General features: G+C 44.9%; 1 protein-coding gene across 1 annotated transcript; it reads left to right on the forward strand.

Annotated features, from left to right (window-relative positions):
* The first annotated feature begins 230 nt into the window (after positions 1 to 230).
* PRNP (prion protein (Kanno blood group)) lies at positions 231 to 20806 on the forward strand. Its single transcript, XM_035139717.3, has 2 exons — positions 231 to 321; positions 16482 to 20806. The coding sequence occupies exon 2, from the start codon at positions 16483 to 16485 to the stop codon at positions 17284 to 17286; it is 804 nt and encodes a 267-aa protein (XP_034995608.1). The 5' UTR covers positions 231 to 321; position 16482; the 3' UTR covers positions 17287 to 20806.
* The last annotated feature ends 307 nt before the right edge of the window (positions 20807 to 21113 follow it).

Genomic DNA, 21113 nt, shown 5'->3' on the forward strand with positions numbered 1-21113 from the left:
TCGCCGTAGCTCATAGCTGCCAAGTTATCCCTTTTTTTAAGGGATTTTCCCTTATGCTGAATAGGCTTCCTCGTGAGAAAAGGGAAAACTTGGCAGCTATGCCGTAGCTCCGCCCTCCCTCCGCGTTTTCTCTGCCAAGCCACGCGGGCGCGGTGGCCAATCTCTGCCTCGCCAGCGCGGAGGCGAGCGCAAGTCCGCCGCCCTGGAAGCGCGTGCGCGGGTGTCTCATTGCGTACGCGGAGCTGGAGAGCGAGACAAGCAGAAAGCGAGAGAGCGAGAGAGCCCCTGGCCGTTAGGATCCTCGGAGGAGGAGGCGCGCAGGTGGGTTCAGCGCTTGGGGATGTGGGCGCGATGGGGGGGAGAGAGCGCAGGGAGGGCTCCGGGCTCCAGAAGCGGCGGTTTGTTGGCCCAGCTAGCCGCTCTCTAGCCCGGAGAAGCGGGTTGGGGCACCGGAATTGCCGGGCTTCGGCGGCACCCCGACTCAATGCTCTCATTGTCCAGGTGTCCCTCCCATAGGCAGGCCGCGCTGGCCGGGGGGCTTTGGTGTGCGCTTTTAAATGGAGAGGACGCGGAGGGGGCCCGGAAAGCAAGGGGACGGTTGCAGCCTTCTGGAAGGGAGGGCTCGCTGGCGGCCGTGCGAGGAGGGGAGGTGGGATGCGCCCCCTCCTCCGCGTGGAGAATTCTGCCTTGCCACCAGCTTTCCTCTCCGCCCCTCCTTCCCCCCCCCCCAAAAAAACCCCACACCTGCCTCTCCCCTCGCCAGGTTAGCAAAAGATGCGGGAGATGCTGCTTTAACGGCCGAACGATGGGCCTAAAGATTGCTGTGGCGTAGGGAGGAAAGCTGCCCCACACATTCTGGGTCTCTAGACCAAGGCCGGATTTACTTATAAGCTAAACAAGCTCCTCTAGCTTAGGGCCCCACTCTCTTGGGGGCCCCAAAACAATTTAAAGGCGGGGGGGGTGAAACCTGGATGTACATTTCCAAAATACAAGATAAAAAAACAAATACTGTATAATAAAACCTACATACAGCAACAGTGTTTTGTGTTGTGTAGGCTCCTAGGATGTAAGCCTACTAGCCTGCTCCCTCAAATATCACAGGTTTGCTCTTTTTCATATAGAGTGCCTACATTCTGCATGGACTGGTTGCATTACTTTGATAAAATACATATTTTTGTTATGTGCAAATGGCTTTAGATACCTATTGTTGTTGTTGTTTAGTCGTTTAGTCGTGTCCGACTCTTTGTGACCCCATGGACCATAGCACGCCAGGCACTCCTGTCTTGCACTGTCTCCCGCAGTTTGGTCAAACTCATGTTCTCATGTCCGTAGCTTCGAGAAGATACCTATTAGGTCCATAAATTACCATCTAGCACAGGGGTCCCCAACTAAGGCCTGGGGGTCGGATGCGGCCCAATCGCCTTCTAAATCCGGCCCGCGGACAGTCCAGGAATCAGCATGTTTTTACATGAGTAGAGTGTGTCCTTTTATTTAAAATGCATCTCTGGGTTATTTGTGGGGCATAAGAATTCGCTCATATTTTTTCCCAAAATATAGCCCGGCCCCCCACAAGGTCTGAGGGACAGTGGACCGGCCCCCTGCTGAAAAAGTTTGCTGACCCCTGATCTAGCATATATTCAACAACAAAAAACAACGACAATTTGTTGTTGACAAAGGACAGCTGGACATACCTTCAGTAGCTTACGGTTTCATCAAACCTAAATCCAGCCGTGGGTCAGACAGTTTGTCCATCTGCCCTGGCATTTTGCTGTACACACGCCATACATTTAAAGTGCACAGCCAGCAATCCTGGGAACTGTAGTTTGTTAAGGCTGCTGGGGGTAAACTACAGGTCCCAGGTTTCTTATGGTTTCTTATGGTGCGGGTGCTTCAAGGGTTTGTACACAGCCAATGTCTGCTTGGGTTGGCAGTGGTTTTGCTAAGGTCTTAAGCAGTCTCCTTTCCCAGCATCTATTTTACAGTCTTGTATGTTCCTTACTACTGAATCACTGAAGCAAGGTGTCTGCTTTGCCACTGAACTGTGGTAGTCCCCCTTCCATTGTGGTCCCTTTTCTGGATAACATACCATGGAATTGCCCCCTTTCCCCACCTACCAGGCTTATTTTCTAATGTTTCATTTCTGCATTTTAGCTTCTCTCTCTCATGGCAAGAAATCTTTGCTTGCTTATAACATGTCAGCCATGCTTCTGGGTATTACATAACAACCCTTGACACCAAGAACACCCTGGTTGGTTGTACAGTCCTCTTGGAGCAAAGAATGTTGCTTTTTGATCATTTTGCATTGCTCCCAGAGATGGCTCGTAGGAGGAATGAGAAAGATCCCCTAAAGGTTACCGGTAGGCATTTTCCTGCGAAGGATTATGCCACAGCAAGCTTTAAGGTGCCACACACATTTGCTTTATGAAAATGTTTTGTTAGGATCATCTCAGAAATTTGCAAGGGATGAAATGTGCATTGAACATTTTGCAATCCTTCTTCAGCTCTCTGGGCATCAGAAGTGAGTCCTGCTCACGCACCAGCAGTTACAGGGTTAAAAAGACATGCAGTTCCAAGCCAGCAGTTTTGCCTGTCTTCTGGCTCCACAGAAACCCTGATTTGTAAAGGGAGCTCCTCTCACTCTGCCAATGCCTGGTGATTCCCCTGAGCAGCATTCCCAGTAGGTTTCCCACCATTGCACATTGGTTGCCATCCTCACTCAAAGCAACTCCCTGTATGAGCACCTTGTGGAGAAACTGTCACTAGATCTGCTGCCATGATTATCTGATAGTTAAGATGAGGATGATTTGAAGTTTGCTTAGTCAAAATAAGAAATAATGTATTTATGTTGTGTATCAATGATGATCTCAGAGTGCAGGGGGGGGGGGAACCCAACCAGGTAGCACCTTTGCAAAGCTAAGCAGGGTCCATTATGGTTTCTGTGACAACCATCGAATCCTGCACTTACTTACTCATTAGCAAAATGCAAGCTCAGCCACACCGCTAATGGACTTTACGATTAGAAAAGTCATAGTTTGTTATATCTAACAATGCTCATGTGTTTTTTAAATAGCTTTATGAAGCAATATCCTGCAATCAGGTGGTTGGTTTTTTTATATTTGCATAGCAAAACTGAATAACTTTGTGAGTACGATAAATACTTTAACAGATTCCACATTGATAGGGGCATTGAGTAAATTTTTGTTTGGTTGCCTCAAATAAAAGGTATAAAACACTCAAACCTGCAGTTAAAATGCATGCAGGAGATAGCTGCCAGAGGCCTAAGGTCCAAAATTCATGTGACAGTAAAATGATGATAATAATAATATAAAAATAATAATTTATTATTTATACCCTGCCCATCTGGCTGGGTTTCCCCAGCCACTCTGGGCAGCTTCCAACCGAATATTAAAAAACAGTACAGCATGCGTCCCCATACCAAATAAAGTTGGACTTGTAGGTCACCGTACCAAAAAGGTTGGAAGCCACTGCCCTAGAGAGCATCCCCCAGGGCTTTGCCAAAACACTCTCTTGCTATCATAACTGTGCCATGCTTAAAATGAGGTCAGAAAAGCTTTGCTCAGATTGATCTGTCAAGTAATAACATTCACCACAGATTTAAAAACATGAGCTTTTGGTGAGAGCAGTCCACGTTAAAGAGGTTGTTCTGCAATTTTCTATGAATATTTCTTTGCAGTTGTTCCAAATCATAAGTTTAGTAGAGACAGAAGTGGTGGTTAGAGCTACAGAGGGGTAGCCAACATGCAATAATGTGTATACAGCCTAAGTTTGTGCATAACATTAGCACATAGCATTGATGCAGGCTGAAAGGGCGATGGTTCTCCTGTAACAATAAGAGGCATAAGTAACTTGGTAGCAGCACTAATGTTCTAAAACATCTTCCTCACTTTGAGCTTTCACAATACTGGTGGGAATTGAGCTTTTATATTCTGCTCTGTAATTTGGCAGCCCTGTGTGGTCAAGGCCTTAATGCAGCCTTTGGGCCCAGTGAGACTTCTGTCTGAGTAAACATTCATGGGATTGCTCTGTAATTGTGATGGCAAAGGAAATGTGAAAGGCTGGCAACTTCATTTATTAAATATTAAGTTCCCTTGTGCCAGAAGGAAACAAGCGGCCCCAGCGAAAAATGTCGCAGTAGGGTTTGATCTTGTGCAGGGTGCCAGCCAGCCATGCCCTTTCCCAAGACACTCCATTCCACGCCACGCCACCCACCCTTCATGGTCGCTGAGCATACTTGATTCTCACGGGACAGTTGGGTTCTTTCCAGAACTCCTTGAGAGCTTTTGCCCCCTTAAAGCCCCCCCCCTTTTTGGCAAGGACAGTTGCACTTCCTCCAAGCTTGCTGGTCACTGGCGTAGGGATATGGGGGCGGGGGGGCGCTCTGCCACGGGATTTCATGCCTAAGGAGGGTGACAAGATCCCCACCCCACCCCGGGCGGATCACAGATGCTCCAATCGGCCGTGTGGCGATCTGCTCAGGGAGCGATCTTGTCATCCCCATGCAGATTGCCGATGCATCGATCCGTTCGGGGGGGGGGCGCCATGGGTGGGTTGTTCCGCCCAGCCGTACTGGGTACCAAAGGAGCTAGCTACACCCCTGTTGCTGGTGCCTTTCTCTTGCATGTGGATGATGCTGTTTTCGCTTCATAAGGATCCACAGAGAATGTACATGATTCTCAGCAATGCCCCGTAGTTGAGGTTTTTGGGGAAGCATGTTTGTATACAGGGCAGTCTCGAGCAGGTCGGGCGCCCTGGCGCTGAGGGGCGGAGATCGCTCCGGCGCCCCCGCCCTCGCAGGGCTCAGCATGGTTTCCGCGCGACTTCGCCGCGCAGCGCCCCGCCTACCGGCCCAGCGCCCTGGCACACCGCGCCACTGGGAGTCTACCTAGAGGCAGCCCTGTTTGTATAAATCAGTTATCAGTGCAATCCAATGCATGAATACTCAGAAGTAAGTCCTTTTGAGTCCAGTAGGCCCTTTTCCCAGGTCTGTGCGTAGTCATTAGGGATGGGTGCATCTGCCAATTTCCATTTCTTGGTTTATCATTTTTCCTATCTTACGTTCAGTTCTCCACATTTCCACATCACTTTGTTATTCCCCCCCCCCTTAAACCCTCCTCGTGAAAATTCAGCATTCTGGTGCACGTTTCTCCTAATACACACATGGTGTGTGCAGTTTTGCCTAATACACACATTTTTGCAAAGTAGTTTTTCTTAAGACAATTTTTGTGTATTGTTTTACACATTTTAACGCATGTTTCACCTGCGTATAAAGATAACTCCCACGTGTGGCTGACGTGCGGTTTCAGCTTTACACAGTTGAAGGCCCGCCAGCTGAGATCGCACAAATTAAATTCCTGAGAGGTGGAGAGCTTAAAAGCTCACAGACTTGCTTACTGGGCTCTTACAAGATCTTGGAAGGCCCTGATAGATCCCTCAAGAGCAGGCATAGGCAACCTTGGCTCTCCAGATGTTTTGGAACTACAACTCCCATGATCCCTGACCACTGGCCCTGTTAGCTAAGGATCATGGGAGTTGTAGTTCCAAAGCATCTGGAGAGCCAAGGTTGCCTATGCCTGCTCAAGAGCCTCCCAGAGACTGGTAAGCAAGTCTGGGAGCTTAAAAGCAGTTAGCATGTACCATTGTGGGTTCTTTACAGGCCGTTTCCCAGTTTTAAAAGGGTTGTTTTGACCACATTGAGATTTCAGCTATGGCCATACATGGGTGTACCCAGCATGGGGCAGGGGGGTGCAGCTGCCCCTCCCTAGAGAAGCAAAAAAAGGGGGGAAGCTCCCACGCAGCAAAAAAAAAAAACAGCCGGCAGCGGAGAGCGGAGTTGCAGTGTTCATCCTCAGTGTGGACCATTCCCTGGGACAGGGAAGGATTGCTGGGTCACCTCTGTTGGTTTTTGCATCGTAAAGGTTCCCTCTAAGTCCCTTTCTAGCCAGCAGCTAAATCACTCTAATCCTAGTTTCTTTGTTTCCCTGATCGCCGTGCAGTCCTGTGTTGGGCTGAACTGCTGCTTAAGGGCTTGGCAGTTTGTAGCCAGCAGCTAAATTACCCTAATCCTACCCTACCCTACCCCCTCTTTGTGCATAGCCTCGGGCCCCTTTTATCAGATTTGTTTTGGCAATTGCTCTTTCACCATATGAGAAAGCTGCATATTATTGTGGTACAGGGGGTTGGACTAGATGACCCCCAGGTTCCCATCAAAACTTTGAGGTACTATTCCTGGGTTGACAGGATAATAGTGCTGATAACCCCTATGATGCAGGTTCAATCCCCGTTTGGGCAAGCTGCATATTATTGGTTGGCAGGATAGTAGTGCTGATAAAGCCAAATTTTTGCAGGCCCAATCCCCATATGGGATAGGTGCATGTTCTTGCATTACAGGGGGTGGGACTAGATGACCACCAGGAGGAGATGTAGCTTGGGGGGTCGCTTTACACCATAATCTTCAACATTTTCTGAGGGAAAGAGGGGCACCCTACCATACTCTCTTCTGGTGAGAGTACTCCTTAATTTTCCTACATCTTTAAAAGATGTGGTTATTGAATTCAGTTTTGTTCCCAGTGAAGAGTTTGTGTAGCACAGTAGTCTGCCTTAACCAGTGTACATGGTGGCAGGACTGTATATGCATTACTATAACCACACAACTGCCGGTTTGTTTAGTCCAGGTACGTAAAAAGGCCGCACCAAACAAACCTCAACATTTTCTTCAAACCCAAGAAAAATGTTATTAGTATAAGACATGTAACTAGAATAGATATTTAAAAAAATTCAAGCAAATAATTGTAATAACTACCGTAATAAAACACTGCTATAATTATATATAATAAAATTTTGGTTTCATTCGCCTTTTCCGTGCTGAAATGTCACAACCTGGACGACCATGGCTTGCCCCCCCCCCCCTAGATTTGTTCCTGGGTACGCCCATGTGGCCATACAAGCTATCCCTGAAACACAACACCTGCGTAAGATATGAGTCACCAGTAAGCATACTCATTACTTGACTGGAGAGCTGCCTTGCAAAATTGGAAGTGTGCCTGTGTTTTGGCTCACATATTACCATCCTGGAAAATGTGAATCAGGTAGGATCTCCTTTAAATTAAAACAGAATCGAGGTTCCACTCCATCCCTAATACTAGCAGTAGCCTAAATAAATTAATATTATAAAAGCCTGCTTTTTCATTAAAAACATTGCTATGAATTGTTGGCACTCCTGATTAGTAGAAATGTATTTCTCTGTTAAGGCCCTCTCTGGATCTCCTGACCCTTAATTCTGCTGCCATCTTTACAGCTCATGTCACAATCTCTGATCTTCCCACACCCGACCTTACAGAGATATTAAGGTCAACGTAAGCCCTCCAACAAGGGATTACTGGCCTTCTAAACTCTGCATAGTGTTAACTCTAAATAGATGCTGCTTAATATTGTAGTAGAAGCAGCAGTAAAATAAACTCTGCCCTGATACAATACAGCTAAAATTAACAAAAGTTAAAAGCAAACTTCAGCTAAAATAACTTTTACACTACAAAGCTATGCCTGAGACGAGTAAGGCTGTGCACAAACCATACATTTAAAGCACACACAGAATCCTGGGAACTGTAGTTTGTTAAGGCTGCTGGGGATTGTAGTTCATGAGGGGTAAATTGCAGTTCTCAATTTACTGGTGTGGGGGGTACTTTAAATGTATGGTATGTACACAGCCTAAAGCTCATTGAATTCAGTGGGACTCATTCTGAGTAGAAAGGTAGGATTGTGCTGTCAATCAATTTTGGACATATACAGGATTCTCTTCTATAAGCTTCAAAAGCTGCTTTCAACAGGGCTGTGCTTTATGATCTTTCAGATTCAATGCCAGCAGTATTTACATATTGGATTCCGTGTGGTTTGTTCTTGTTTTTAACTGGCTTGCCCTGCCATTTTAATCTGCAAACCACTTTGGCATTTCCTTTTTAACTGAAAATCAGTATTAAAACATTTTTGGAGAAAAAAGTTTTTTTCTTGGACGCTCCCGAGTTTTGCAGCCCACAAATGCTAAGTTCTAAATACTACCTATTAATTGCATTTAATGTGGTGGATATATTTTAAGAAACTAGCATAGCTGCCCAAGGGAGATCTGATCAGGATCGTGTTGGGCAGGGAGAAGGGAGATTAACCCCTCCTCCCCCACAGCAGTCCTGTTGAAAATCATGTCTACCCTCCCTTCCTGCTACTTGTACAGTGGTACCTCCTGTTAAGTACTTAATTGGTTCCGGAAGTTCGTACTTAACCTGAAGCAAACTTTCCCATTGAAAGTAATGGAAAGTAGATTAATCCGTTCCAGACGATGAAAAACACCCCCTAAAACAGCAATTTAACACGGATTTTACTGTCTAACGAGACCATTGATCCATAAAATGAAGGCAATAAGCAATGTACTGTACTATAAAATAAATAAGACAGTATTTTAGATGAAAAAAATAACATTTACAGTATAGTACAGTGGTACCTCGGGTTAAGTACTTAATTGGTTCCGGATGCCATTTGCACCCCGAAAAGTACTTAATCCGGGGGGCGATAGCATGCGTGAAGCGCCGATAGAGCGCTTCTGCACATGCGCACGTGGCGGAACCTGGAAGTAAACACTTCTGGGTCCGCGGAGTACTTAAACTGAAAGTACTCAAACTAAAGCGTACTTAACCCGAGGTATGACTGTATTGGGGGCGAAACTGTCATTGGTACCAAAATGGACCATACTAAGGGCCAGGCGTTAATTAAACTCACTGTCCATCCTGCTCTCCTTTGTTTAACAGGATTTGTATATGGTGTAATCAACAAAAACCTCTGAAGCAGTTTATCACAGCCTGCATGTGGGTCATGTAGCCTGTGCGAGTGGAACTCAGGCTCTTATAAGTAAATCCAAATACCAGTAGCTTTTGTTTTTAATCCTCCATTAGTATGGTGAATGGCTCCTGCAATTATTTTGATTCATTGGCATGTTTTAATGCTATGTTTGCACTTGTAACCAAACACCAGAAAGGCTCAAGTCTTTTAACATTTGGGAACTTTTAGGGGCCAATTCAGTGACAGTTTGCACAAGGGGCTCACCATCCCAGGCGAGCTGTAATATGAGCACCTTGGGGCAAACGGTCACTGGATCTGCTGGCAGGTTTAGTTAACAGTTAAGCCAAGGGTGGTCTGAAGTTTGCTTCATCAACATAAAATATATTTACTCTATGTATCTATAATGATCTGTGACTGTGTCTGACAACTGTCAACCCATGAGCAAAATGCAAGCTCAGCCACCTCACTGATACTTGCCATAATGTTCCTGGTTCATTATATCCAGCTCTGCTTAGGAAACCAAATGTTTTTAGAATGGATTTTTATAGCCTATGAAGCAATATTCTGGAATCAGGTGGGTGGTGATCTTGCATCCCATAAACGTAATGTTAACTAACTTTTAAGTACTATAAATATTTCAACAAATTCCACTTTAATAGGAGCATTAAGCAAAATTTTGCTTGGGTGTCTCAAGTAGCGGCTATAATGTAGGCAGGCTTGCAGTTTAAATGCACAAAACAGATGGCTGCCAAAAATCTAAGGTTCAAAATTCATCACGATACCAAGTACATTTGGACTTGTGGGTTGTCATAAAAAAATCAGCATTTTAAAATTATATATGCATAATAATATTGCATGATAAAATCACATATCTGGGGTGGCTTTCTTTTTCCTTTTTTGAAGGGGGGTTAGTTTTAAAATACAGTCCCATTAAATGCATTAAAACATTTAACATAACTCATAGTTCTTCTTTTCCATTTTAAACAAAGAAAATGGCACTCATTGATTGAAAACAAAGACACTACTAAAAGGGTTCATTCTTCAGTTAAATGCCGTGCATACTAAAGCTGCAGTTAGATAAAAGCATTGTTGTTTTTTAGAAATGGCCCTGCTAGCACACATTTGATTTGCCATCTGCTTTGGGCCTGTCGCAAAATCCAGCAAGTCATGAGAGCTATTTTTAAAATCCCTGCCCTCCCTTGGCAGAGGGGATGATGGTGAAATCTAGCTGCCCATTCTATACGTCAAGGCTTTCAACCAGCTACCAGATGTGTTTATACATGCTCTGCTGTACATGGTGTGCTGTAGAGTTGCATTAAGAACATTTTGCCCTGTAGTTTTTTGCATGAGGTGATATCTGCACAGCCACCCTGCTCAGTTATGCAACTGAATTATCCAACCAACTCCTGAGAAATAATAATCCACTTTGAAAGGATTGTGTGGTGGTCTATTTAGGTGATGTATTCATGTTACAGGCGTTTACTGACACCGTTTCACAGAGTAGTACCTATTTAGGCCCTTTAGCCTTTGGTGTTCATGCAGTTTTCCGTTTCGTGTGCTGTTTAATAGCATACCATGTAACGGGGTAAGGTTCTTCCTTTCGCCATGGCTGTTACTCAAAGGAAGAGTGAGCTTCTGCTTTATGCTCAGAAGGTCCCAGATTCAGTTCTTGGCACTTTCTCCTCAGAGTTCCCTGGGAAGAGGGATTGACTATTAAACCGCTCTGTAGCTCTGTGAGGGGAACAGGGGTCTCCTAGCAGCTTTTAGCGCATTACAGTTCTTAGGATTTCTTGTGGGAAACCTTGACTGTTAAAGTGGTATGATGATGCTTTAAATCAGGCATTGGCAAAGTCAGCCCTCCAGCTGTTTGGGGACTACAACTCCCATGATCCCTAGCTAACGGGACCAGTGGTCAGGGATGATGGGAATTGTAGTCCCAAAACAGCTGGAGGGCCAAGTTTGCCTATGCCTGCTTTAAATGTCTAGTGCAGATGAGACCTTGTTTCCTTCTGAAGAAATGACCCGTTTAAAAAAATAAGGTGCCTCAGCTCTTTCATAGATCCAAAACTGAATGACTGGACGAGATGCAAATTTAGAAGCAATTACTACCATTTGAATAGAAATGCAATTCCTCTCAATATAGTGAGAAAGAGATGACCAGGTGACTGTGTACCAGCTCAGTCTGTTGTCCAGTGCAGATGGGTCACTTCAAGGCCCTTGGTCTCCATTTGGTCTTTACTCTTAAAAGGATTTGGACTGGGCAGCTCTTCAAGTCGAGTCCTCTCCTCTGTAAAGCAGGACACAAGGCCACCCTGTCTTGGCCCAGGAGGAGCCTATATGCTGGTAACAGGAGGGGCATCAACAGAAATGGAGATTTTAGAAGCCAGACACTATGTGCATGGAAGCCAAGAAGCCATGTTGGCAAAGAGTAGCATCTGAGAGGGTTCATGTGCCTTTCAGAACCGCTTAAAGGAAAGTTCTCCAAGTTACAACCTCTCTTATCATTAGGGCCCTGTGAGTTCACAACGCTAAGTGAGAGCCAAGCAGAGTGGCTGAAATCTGCCTGTTGATCTGAATTACCTGGGAGGTTCACTGCCAGCAGAGTTTTGATCTTACCTCCGTGTTTTCAAGGGACTGTATCTCTCTTCGTAATTCTGCAGCCTAGTGATAGCATTGTTCCAATAGCTCAGGTTGTTTTCTGGATGTCAGGGGGACTCCCTACAGGGAGCCTCCCCCCGTCATCCTGACCAGCACTTCGCCCAGCGACAGCAGTAGCAGTGGGTCAGGCGGGGGGAATGTTGAATGGACGGAGGGCTCAGTGAGGCATCTGACCCCTTGCACCGCCCCAGCCATCTAGTGGAGCGATGTATCAGAGCCCCTGCACTGCCCTAGCCAACAGGTGGAAGAGGGAGCGCAGCCGCTTCTGGCGCCCAAACACAGGTTTAGGGGGCGGCGTTTCGGGGTCCCCAAGCTATTATGCTGGCCCCGAAGCAGAAGGGTGCCATTGCCAGATTCTGCAAGTGACTGGGAGGTCATGTTTTCTGCTATCTCTGCACTGTAAATAGTATGCACAATAAAACCTTAAAAGACAGATCGGACTGGAGCGTTTTTACTCAGGAGTAGCCGCAACAATCCCATGACACTGGGTTTGATGTCTTCTGCTTTCTCTGCATGCAGCTGCCAGTGAGCAGAACACAAACATGTTTGAGAATAGTGTGTGTGTGCAACAATGGGAAATGAGTTGGTGGCTGTTTGCATAATAGATTATATATTGTAATAGATTGCCACCTGCTGTCTGTGGGCTGCATGCACAGATCTATGGAAAGTTCACATTGTGGTTCATGTACCACTGGAAGATCCGGGATTTGATGAATTAAGAATCAATTTAAAATAGTAAGGTCTCTCAGCTCTTTCATAGATCCCAAACTGGGGATGAAAAATGGATTTCTACCTTAGCCATTCCAAGACAATATCTCATATATATCCTCTTTCTGGCACCTGTGCCACCAACTTTTTGGAGGGGGGGGGAGGTGGATACAGTAGTACCTCGGGTTAAGAACTTAATTAGTTCTGGAGGTCCGTTCTTAACCTGAAACTGTTCTTAACCTGAGGTACCACTTTAGCTATTGGGGCCTTGCACTGCCGCTGCACGATTTCTGTTCTCATCCTGAAGCAAAGTTCTTAACCCGAGGTACTATTTCTGGGTTAGTGGACTTTGAAGCCTGAAGCGTCTGTAACCTGAAGCGTCTGTAACCCAAGGTACCACTGTAGTTTGATAATACAATTGCATTTATAAAAGGAAGTGCCTTTTGTTACCTTGCAACTTCTTCCTTTATACAGAAGTCACATACAGTGGTACCTCTGGATACGTACCTGATCCGTTCCGGGGTGCCATTCACACCCCGAAAAGTACGTATCCAGAGCGGCAAAGCGCAGAGAACACTTCTGCGCATGCACGCACAGCGGAACCCGGAATTAAACACTTCCGGGTCCGCCGCGTTCTTATCCTGAAAGTACACAACCCGCAGCGTACTTAACCCGAGGTATGACTGTAGTCTATTTAGAAAGTTACTGCTGTATGTTGTTTACAAATAGATAAAGTGCAGTTAAACTTAGTATTACTGCTCTCAATGGCCACTCAGGAGTCTGGGGATATGGTGGGCAGCCATACATCTTAATCTCTGTAGAGGATCAGTTTTCTGTGCAGCCATATTCTTCAGCCTTAGATCCCAAGGAGTTGGAGTACAATCCAGATAAGACTGAGGCACTGTTAGGAGGTTGTTCCCTAGACCGGACGGTTGCCTGCTTTTGATGGGGTTACACTCCCTCTGAAGGAGCAAGCACGCAGCTCGGGCCCATTGCTGTCACTTGGGGCTCCGGTGGCCTTGGTGCTACAGAGTGCCTTCCATCCGCTTTGGCTGGTGGCCCAGCTGCGCCCCATCTGGACAGGGATAGCCTAACTTCCGTTGCTTATGCTCTGGTACCTCTAGGTTAGATTACGGCAACATGCTATATGTAGGGCAGAAGATGGTTTGGAAACTTCAGTTGGTGCAGAATTCAGCAGGCAAGGGGCAAGATGGTTTAAGCATATAATGCCATTCCAGGCCCGACCGCACTGGCTGGCAATTAATTTCGGGGCCCAAATCAAAGTGCTGGTTTTGACCTCTAAATCCTTAAATGGCTCTGGACTGCAATGCCTCAATAAGAACCTACCTGGGCTCTTTGTTCATCATCTGAGGCCCTTCTTCATGTGCCTCCTCCCGTGAGGTCCAGAGGGCAGCAACATGTAAAGAAGCCTTTTCTGTAGCAGCAATTAAGATGAACATTTTACCTAAAATGTTATTCTTATTTCAAACTATACCGGTGGTGAAGGGTACAAGGCAATTTCAAGAATGGCAAAAGATTTTGTCAAGATTCCTCTGGCAGGGGAAAAAACCCAGAATAAAACATAAAATCTTGGTAGATAGAAAAGAAAGAGGTGGTTTCTCCCTACCAGATTTAAGACTTTATTATGAAGCATCTTGTATCTGTTGGATCAAAGAGTGGATAACGTTAAAAAATACTGATCTGCTAGATTTGGAAGGTTTTAACAACAGATTTGGGTGGCATGCATATTTATGCTATGACAAAAAGAAATCTCATACTGGGTTTACTAATCATGTGATAAGAAGATCTCTGTATGAGGTGTGGGAAAGAAATAAAATGCTGTTAGAGACCAAAAAACCATGGTGGGTCTCACCAGCAGAAGTATTAACAGTGAAGAAAGTAAATATGGAGGGGAGGTGGGCCACTTATGAAGAAATCCTGATAAAGACTGATAAAGGATGGAGACTTAAACCCTATGAAGAAATTAAAGGAGTTTTAACAGGATGGATACAATACCATCAAATAAATGATGTTCTTAGGGAAGATAGGAAAATTGGATTTGAGGACAAAAGGTCTAAATTCCAAATAGAAGTGCTAGAAGGCAAAACAAAGCTTCTGTCAAAAACGTATAATTTGTTATTAGAATGGTATACGAAAGATGAGTTGACAAAAGAAGTAATGATTAAGTGGGCAAAAGATTTTGGGCATAATATTGATTATGATGCGTGGTTGAAATTATGGACTCAAACTTTGAGATTTACAGCATGTACTGCTTTGAAAGAAAATGTGTATAAGATGATGTATAGATGGTATTTAACACCAGTTAAATTAGCCAAAATGTATAGAATGAGTGACAAAACTTGCTGGAAATGTAAAGAGAGAGATGGCGAATTTTATCATATGTGGTGGACATGCGATAAGGTAAAAAGATTTTGGGAGATGTTATATAATGAGTTGAAAAAGATGTTTAAATATACTTTCCCAAAAAAACCTGAAGCATTTTTACTAGGAATAATGGGAGGAGAGATTAGAAAAGAAGATCAAGTATTGTTTATGTATGCGACAACCGCGGCTAGGACTTTGTTAGCCCAAAAATGGAAATTACAAGAACTTCCAACGATTGAGGAGTGGCAGACTAAAATGATGGATTATGCTGAACTCGCAAGGATGACTTGCAGGATACGCGACCAGGGGGAGACAAGGTTTCAAACAGACTGGAGTAAATATGTGGAGTATATGGAGAAAAACTGTAGATCTTTAAAAACACTTGCAGGATTGAAATAAATCCTACGAATTGACCAAACAGTTAAAAAAGGAACTGCAAAAATGTAGTCAATAAGAAACCCGCATGAAGGGGGGGGGGAGTCGTAGCTCGGCAGAGTAAAATGTTAGATGAAAATTTATAATGTTTTGTATAAAAGAATGTTTTTTTCTTTAATTGGTTGAATTAGAAATTGAATAAAAATTTATTTTAAAAAAAAAAGTAAAGAAGCCTTTTCTTTGATGGCTTCTTGCTTGTGGAATGTTCTCACCTGGTGTCTTTCATTACATATCAAAAGGTACCGGACAAAAACATTCTTCTTCTCCCATGCCTCTGGCAGTCTATGGCCTTTAAAACTGTACATTTGGGGGGAAGGGGGTATTGTTTAGTTTGTTACTATGGTATGTTTGTGTTTTTATATTGTAAACTGCCCTGTGATCCTTGGTTGAAGGGAGATACAGAAATGTAATAATAAATAAATAAAAACTCCCATCATCTCCAGCCAGCTTCACACAATGGTCAAATATTAGAAATGGGGGAGAAATTAGATTCAGTCTTCATTTAAAGATGAACCTAACCAGATTTGTACTTTGTGAACAATACATGGACAGAAACACAGGGATCCTTTGAAACGTGAACTTCTCCAAATTTTGCAGTGCAGTATTCCAGCCAAGTAAAATGTGCAAACATGCATAAACTAGGGTAAAATATACATAGAAGTGTATATATTAATGAAAATAGCATACAAACATGCATTATATAGGGGGAAATTGCTTTGTAAATATGTAAAGAACTGGAATCAGGAACCTCAAGCCCAGGGGCCAAATGCCCTCTCTGTCTGGCCCTAGGGACACCCCCCCACACACACATTAGGCTACTCCCCTCCCCAGGCTACCCCACTCAGTGGTCTAGCTGCATACCCACTGTTATGTACTGAGCTGAATCCTAGAACAATAGGATCCAGAATCAGCAGTCTGATTGGTCCGCAGGAGCCACCCAATCCAACTCCAGGTAGAAGTGAATCAGCAACCTGATTGGCCTGCAGGAGCAGCCAATCAGGCTGCTGGCAGAAGTGAATCCACAACCTGATTGGCCCACAGATGTAGCCCTGAAGTAGCCAATCACGCAAGGCCCATTGTGTAAATAATTTATATAAGCGGATGTTTTTGGGAAAAGAGCCATTTTTCTCTTCTTCTCCTTTGACGACTATGAGCTGAATAAAGAACATGAAATTCACCTTGAGTGTTTTTGCCTGGCTGGAATGTGCCTTTGAACTCTGGTAATGCCTCTTGCTTACCTGGAGGGAGGAGTGGGGGTGTGTGTGAGTATTTGTAAAGCTAGGGTACAGCACAGAGGTAAAATCTGCATGTGGCTCCTGGAAGGCTGCTCAGAAAGGAGGGTGTATCTTGCTCTAGAAAAGGTTCTCACACCCTGCTATAGAGAACCATTTCACTTTGTGCCAGAAACATTGTTCTTTATCTAATGAGATTTCCTCCTTTTTGGCTTGCAGAATGACCGTCATGGGGAAGTACCTGGTGACCTGCTGGGTAGCGATTCTCTTGATCCTGCTGCAGAGCGATGTCTCCGTTTCCAAAAAAAGGCCCAAACCCAGCGGTGGTGGCTGGAACACAGGAGGCCAACGTCAGCCTGGATACCCGCAGAACCCCGGCTATCCGCAGAACCCTGCCTACCCGCCACCACGCAACCCAGGCTATCCTCAAAACCCTGGTTACCCCCAACAGAACCCTGGCTACCCGCCACGCAACCCTGGTTACCCACAGCAGAACCCTGGCTATCCTCAACGCAACCCTGGTTACCCTCAGCAGAACCCTGGCTACGGTGGGGGCTATGGTGGGGGCTACGGAGGCAAACCGTGGAAGCCTAAGCCGGCCAAGCCCCCCAGTATGAAGCATGTGGCCGGAGCAGCTGTCGCAGGGGTGGCAGCAGGAGCCCTGGGCGGCTACCTCTTGGGCAGTGCCATGTCCAACATGAACTTTGGTTTCCGCAACCCCAACGAGGAGCGGTGGTGGCATGAAAACCGCGACCGCTATTCCGACAGAGTCTACTACCCAGAGTACAAGGACCGTGTTTCGAAGGATGTCTTTATGAGAGACTGTGTGAACGTCACACTGACGGAGTATATCACTCCTCAGGGGAACCAAACTGCAGATGAGATGGAAGTGAAAGTCGTGACACATGTGGTGCGCGAAATGTGCACAGAGCAGTACCGCTTGATATCAGGGGCAGCTCTACTTCTCGCCAGCCCTTCCATGCTTTTCATCCTCATGTTGGCCACGTATTTCCTTATCCCCTGAGGTCTTCTCAGGCCTGCACCTGGTTGTTCATTGAGCAAATGTCCAGAAGGAATGAGAGATCTATACAGAGCGACGGCTTGGGGGGAGATTACATTCTCGCTAATGCACCTGTTTGGTGGAGTGTCTTTCAAAGCTGTTACATCTGCTACGTATTAATGAACACCCAGGCTTCTGCCAAGCACACATTCCTTTTGCAGCCATCTTTGATTTCTGTCGTTCGTGGTACGAAATAGTTTGTGGGGGGGAGAGCATAAGGGCTTATTTTGTAATGAAGGGAGGGCAGGGAGAACCCGTCATAAATCAAACCCCTCCCTCCTTCAGTCGAGCCTAATGTAATGCAAACTGTAAGTAGCAACTCCACACAGAAAAATGAATTGTTTGCTAGGGCCAACATTAAGGGTTGATGTGGCTGGGTTTCTGCCGGAGAGCCTACAATTGAGAAGGGCTCCCACTTTCCTCCTCTTGAATGTTGATACTTGCCTGTTCACCTGCCTCTAGCTCTGGTGCAGACAGCGGTGGAGGTGAGGTCTGTGCCACAGCCTTCTTGCTTGTTGGCTCTCTGGCAAACAAGCAGATGGGAGCTCTAATGGGGAAGAGGAGAAGTTGGTGATAACGGCAGTGAGGTGGAGGCCTGAGGCCTGTGGAGGATGTCTTTGTCCACGGGCTCTGTGAAATCTTCAGCTGCCACAGTCCTTTGCTTGCCTACCCTCATTACGCTGGCTCTTCGCAGAAACCAAATTGACACGTTCTATAATGCAGCAATCCAGGGGTCCCCAAATCATTGTCCGCAGACCACCAGTGATCTGCAAACTTCACTCAGGTGGTCTACGGTGTGTCGGTGGAACTATTGTCCTATTGGTCTTTAATTGTGTTTCTGCTGCTGCGGCTTTAATTTTTTTATATACCAGTATTGCATTTTTATTCTTGTCGTGGAATTCAAATTGTAATGCAATATATAAGAAAGAAAAGAAGCAATAGAAAGACAGTAAAAAAATTTTACAGCTTGTACCCCTGCATATTACAATTGCGATAGCTGGCAGAAAAAATAATCTAAGTGGCCTGCAAAGACCTTCAGCAGTTTTCAAGTGGCCCTTTGTGGGTGAAGGGGGGCATTTGGGGACCCCTGTGGTAAACTGTTCCTGCCTTTAAGAGAAGGAAATATTTCCAACTGTTATTTGAAAATACGTTATATGACGAGAGGCAGGAAGCTGAAGTGAATCGGGTTTTAAGTTCTCCACTATACATTGTTTAAAAATAAAAAAAATCCCACCCCATCGTGCAGTAAGATTCTCATTCTAGACCCACATACATACTGATATATTAATCTCAGTATATTGGAGGAAATCTATGGAAATCCCACTGTAAAAAACACAGAAAACACTTTTTTATATTATAAACTGTCCTGAGGGTGTGGTTGGAGTTAAAAACAACAACACCAGGGTGTTAAATCTATTAATACAAGCAAAAGAGGAAAGGCCATGCGCATCCCTTCCTACATTATTGCAAGGTGAGAAGACTCTGGTGTGTCTTATTGGACACAATTCCAGGAACCAAGTCATGTTAAGCTCACAACAAAGAAGATGGATACTGCCTGGAATTTCACGAAGCAAGACGACACAACCACAAAGAATTACCCTGCATTCCTGATTTAGTGCTGGCCATGTGGAAAGTTGTAGGGCCTTGTGGGCTCTTTTGCACATTATCTGGGGTTTGTGGCCATTAAGCGAACATGCCCTTCATTATCCATTGTACCATGAGCATACTGTAGGTACTTGTCTGCGCAGTAATAAACCTGTTTGCCTATGAACCACAGTTATTGCCTACACAGGCTCATTACTGCTGATGACACCAAAATCTCTTGCTTTTTTCTTTTTTTTAATGAAAGACGAACCTCAGTGAAGTATCCTTTTCATGGAGAAATAATGGCTTATTACTGGAACTGATAAATCTGGGGCAGGTCTTCTGACATTGTGTTGGCTGTCTCAACAGCACTTAGAATTTCTAGGCTGCAAAGGAAAGCATTCAGTTTTGCAGCATGGGAACATGAGTGCACCATTCATCAGGAATTTTTAACCCTCTGTGATCCACAGGCATTTATTTTCTGGTGACTTAGCAATTGCATATTTTCTTACAAGAGTAGAAGTTCCTGATCATTGTCTGAGCTAACCTTAACAATTACGCTGCTGCTGTTGAGCATCTTCACTTGTTTGATCTCTTCCGTCCTCAAAATTATGGGGCATTAATTGTATTGACCCTGCTGAATTTTGGAACTAACTTTAAGGGTCAACTGCAGACACCAGAGTTATTCCAAAGTTACATCTGTGAGGAAACCTATTGGGTGAACTGGTGGCAAATGTGACTTGAAGGCAGTCATAAAATTCAGAGCAGGTTCTCAGTCTGTTGGGAGACTCAAGTTGTGTGCCAATAACTCACAAAATATTCAGACATGAAAGCCATGTTGTCAAAGCCAATGGTACTCTCCATAAAGCGGTTAAGCATCCCTCTATCTTAAACTGGATTCCAGCCTGTAGACCAGGCATCCCCAGACTTCGGCCCTCCAGATGTTTTGGACTATAACTCCCATCTTCCCCGACCACTGGTCCTGTTAGCTAGGGATCATGGGAGTTGTAGGCCAAAACATCTGGAGGGCCGCAGTTTGGGGATGCCTGCTGTAGACTAATGGCAAGTCCCTAGAATTTGAGGGACTTGCTTCCAAGTAAGTCAGTGCAGAATTCCAGTCCTATCCTATGAGTTGCTGCGAAGAGCCAATTCTTGGCAGTTGGGGAGGGATGCCATACACATCCTGTTTCTGCCACACCCTCCCCTTGCTCACTTTGGGCTTCTGCAAGGCCTTTTCTCCTTCCAGAGATGCTGTGTTAGTGTGCAAGAACAAGGGTGCAATGCCACACCACCAGTTGCGATACTCTTCTGGTTAAGCAAGCTCATGTGCTTCATTTTCTTGGTTTCAATGTATGCAGCAGGCAGTGTGGTTGGGCTGATGGGAGACACACGAACAGTCACTAGGATTTATGCATTCCAGTAATGTAGCTGGCTTTGAAAATGCCATATTTAACCTTAAGGCAGACATTATAATTGAGGACTACATTTTGGGTGGTACTAATTCTGTCTGTTCTACTGCTTTTGGCCTGCAGCATTTGTAATGGCTACATTTTTGCTAACCTGTATTTCAGTTGACTTGCTGACAACTCCATGTTTGTTCAAGGGTATAGATATATTTTTAAGTGTAGTCAAAATGTAAAGAGTACACAATTATCCTTCTGAGTATATCTTAATATATTCTGTGGATTTTGCTAGAAGATGATTATTGTACAGATGCACTTTTAAATATTGGTGACTTGGTCCAAGTAGAAAGCACACAACAGTAGTAAAAATACAGGGACATTGGAGAGACAAGCACGTTTGTTAGGGAGTACACCTTGTACTTTGCAATTTTGTTTGTGCTTTTTAAAAAAATAAGTGTTTGATATCTAGTAGAAATAAAATATGGCCAAAGGCCCCAGCTTTTGTCGTATGAGCTTCTTTTTTGATGATGTAACTTTGTGTATGTATGTGTACACACAGACAGACACGACACTTCCAACATGACGCCCTCCAGACTATAACTCCCATCTAAGCATGGCCAGCGGTCGGGGAGTGGCAGATGTAGTTCAGCAACAACTGGAACACCCCAGGCTCCCCACCCCAGGATTAATATGTTGGACTAGGACCAGGGAATCCAAACTTCAACTCCGCTCCTCAGTCATATTTAAGTGACCATGGTAGAGAACTGGCTCAGTTTACCTTGCAGTGTTGGGAGAATAAAATCT

Source organism: Zootoca vivipara, chromosome 14, assembly GCF_965207765.1.
Source record: "Zootoca vivipara chromosome 14, rZooViv2.hap1.1, whole genome shotgun sequence".
Lineage (NCBI taxonomy): Eukaryota > Metazoa > Chordata > Lepidosauria > Squamata > Lacertidae > Zootoca > Zootoca vivipara.

Coding starts and splice junctions, on each gene's coding strand:
- PRNP (XM_035139717.3), top strand. CDS start 16,483: ATGACCGTCATGGGGAAGTACCTGGTGACCTGCTGGGTAGCGATTCTC.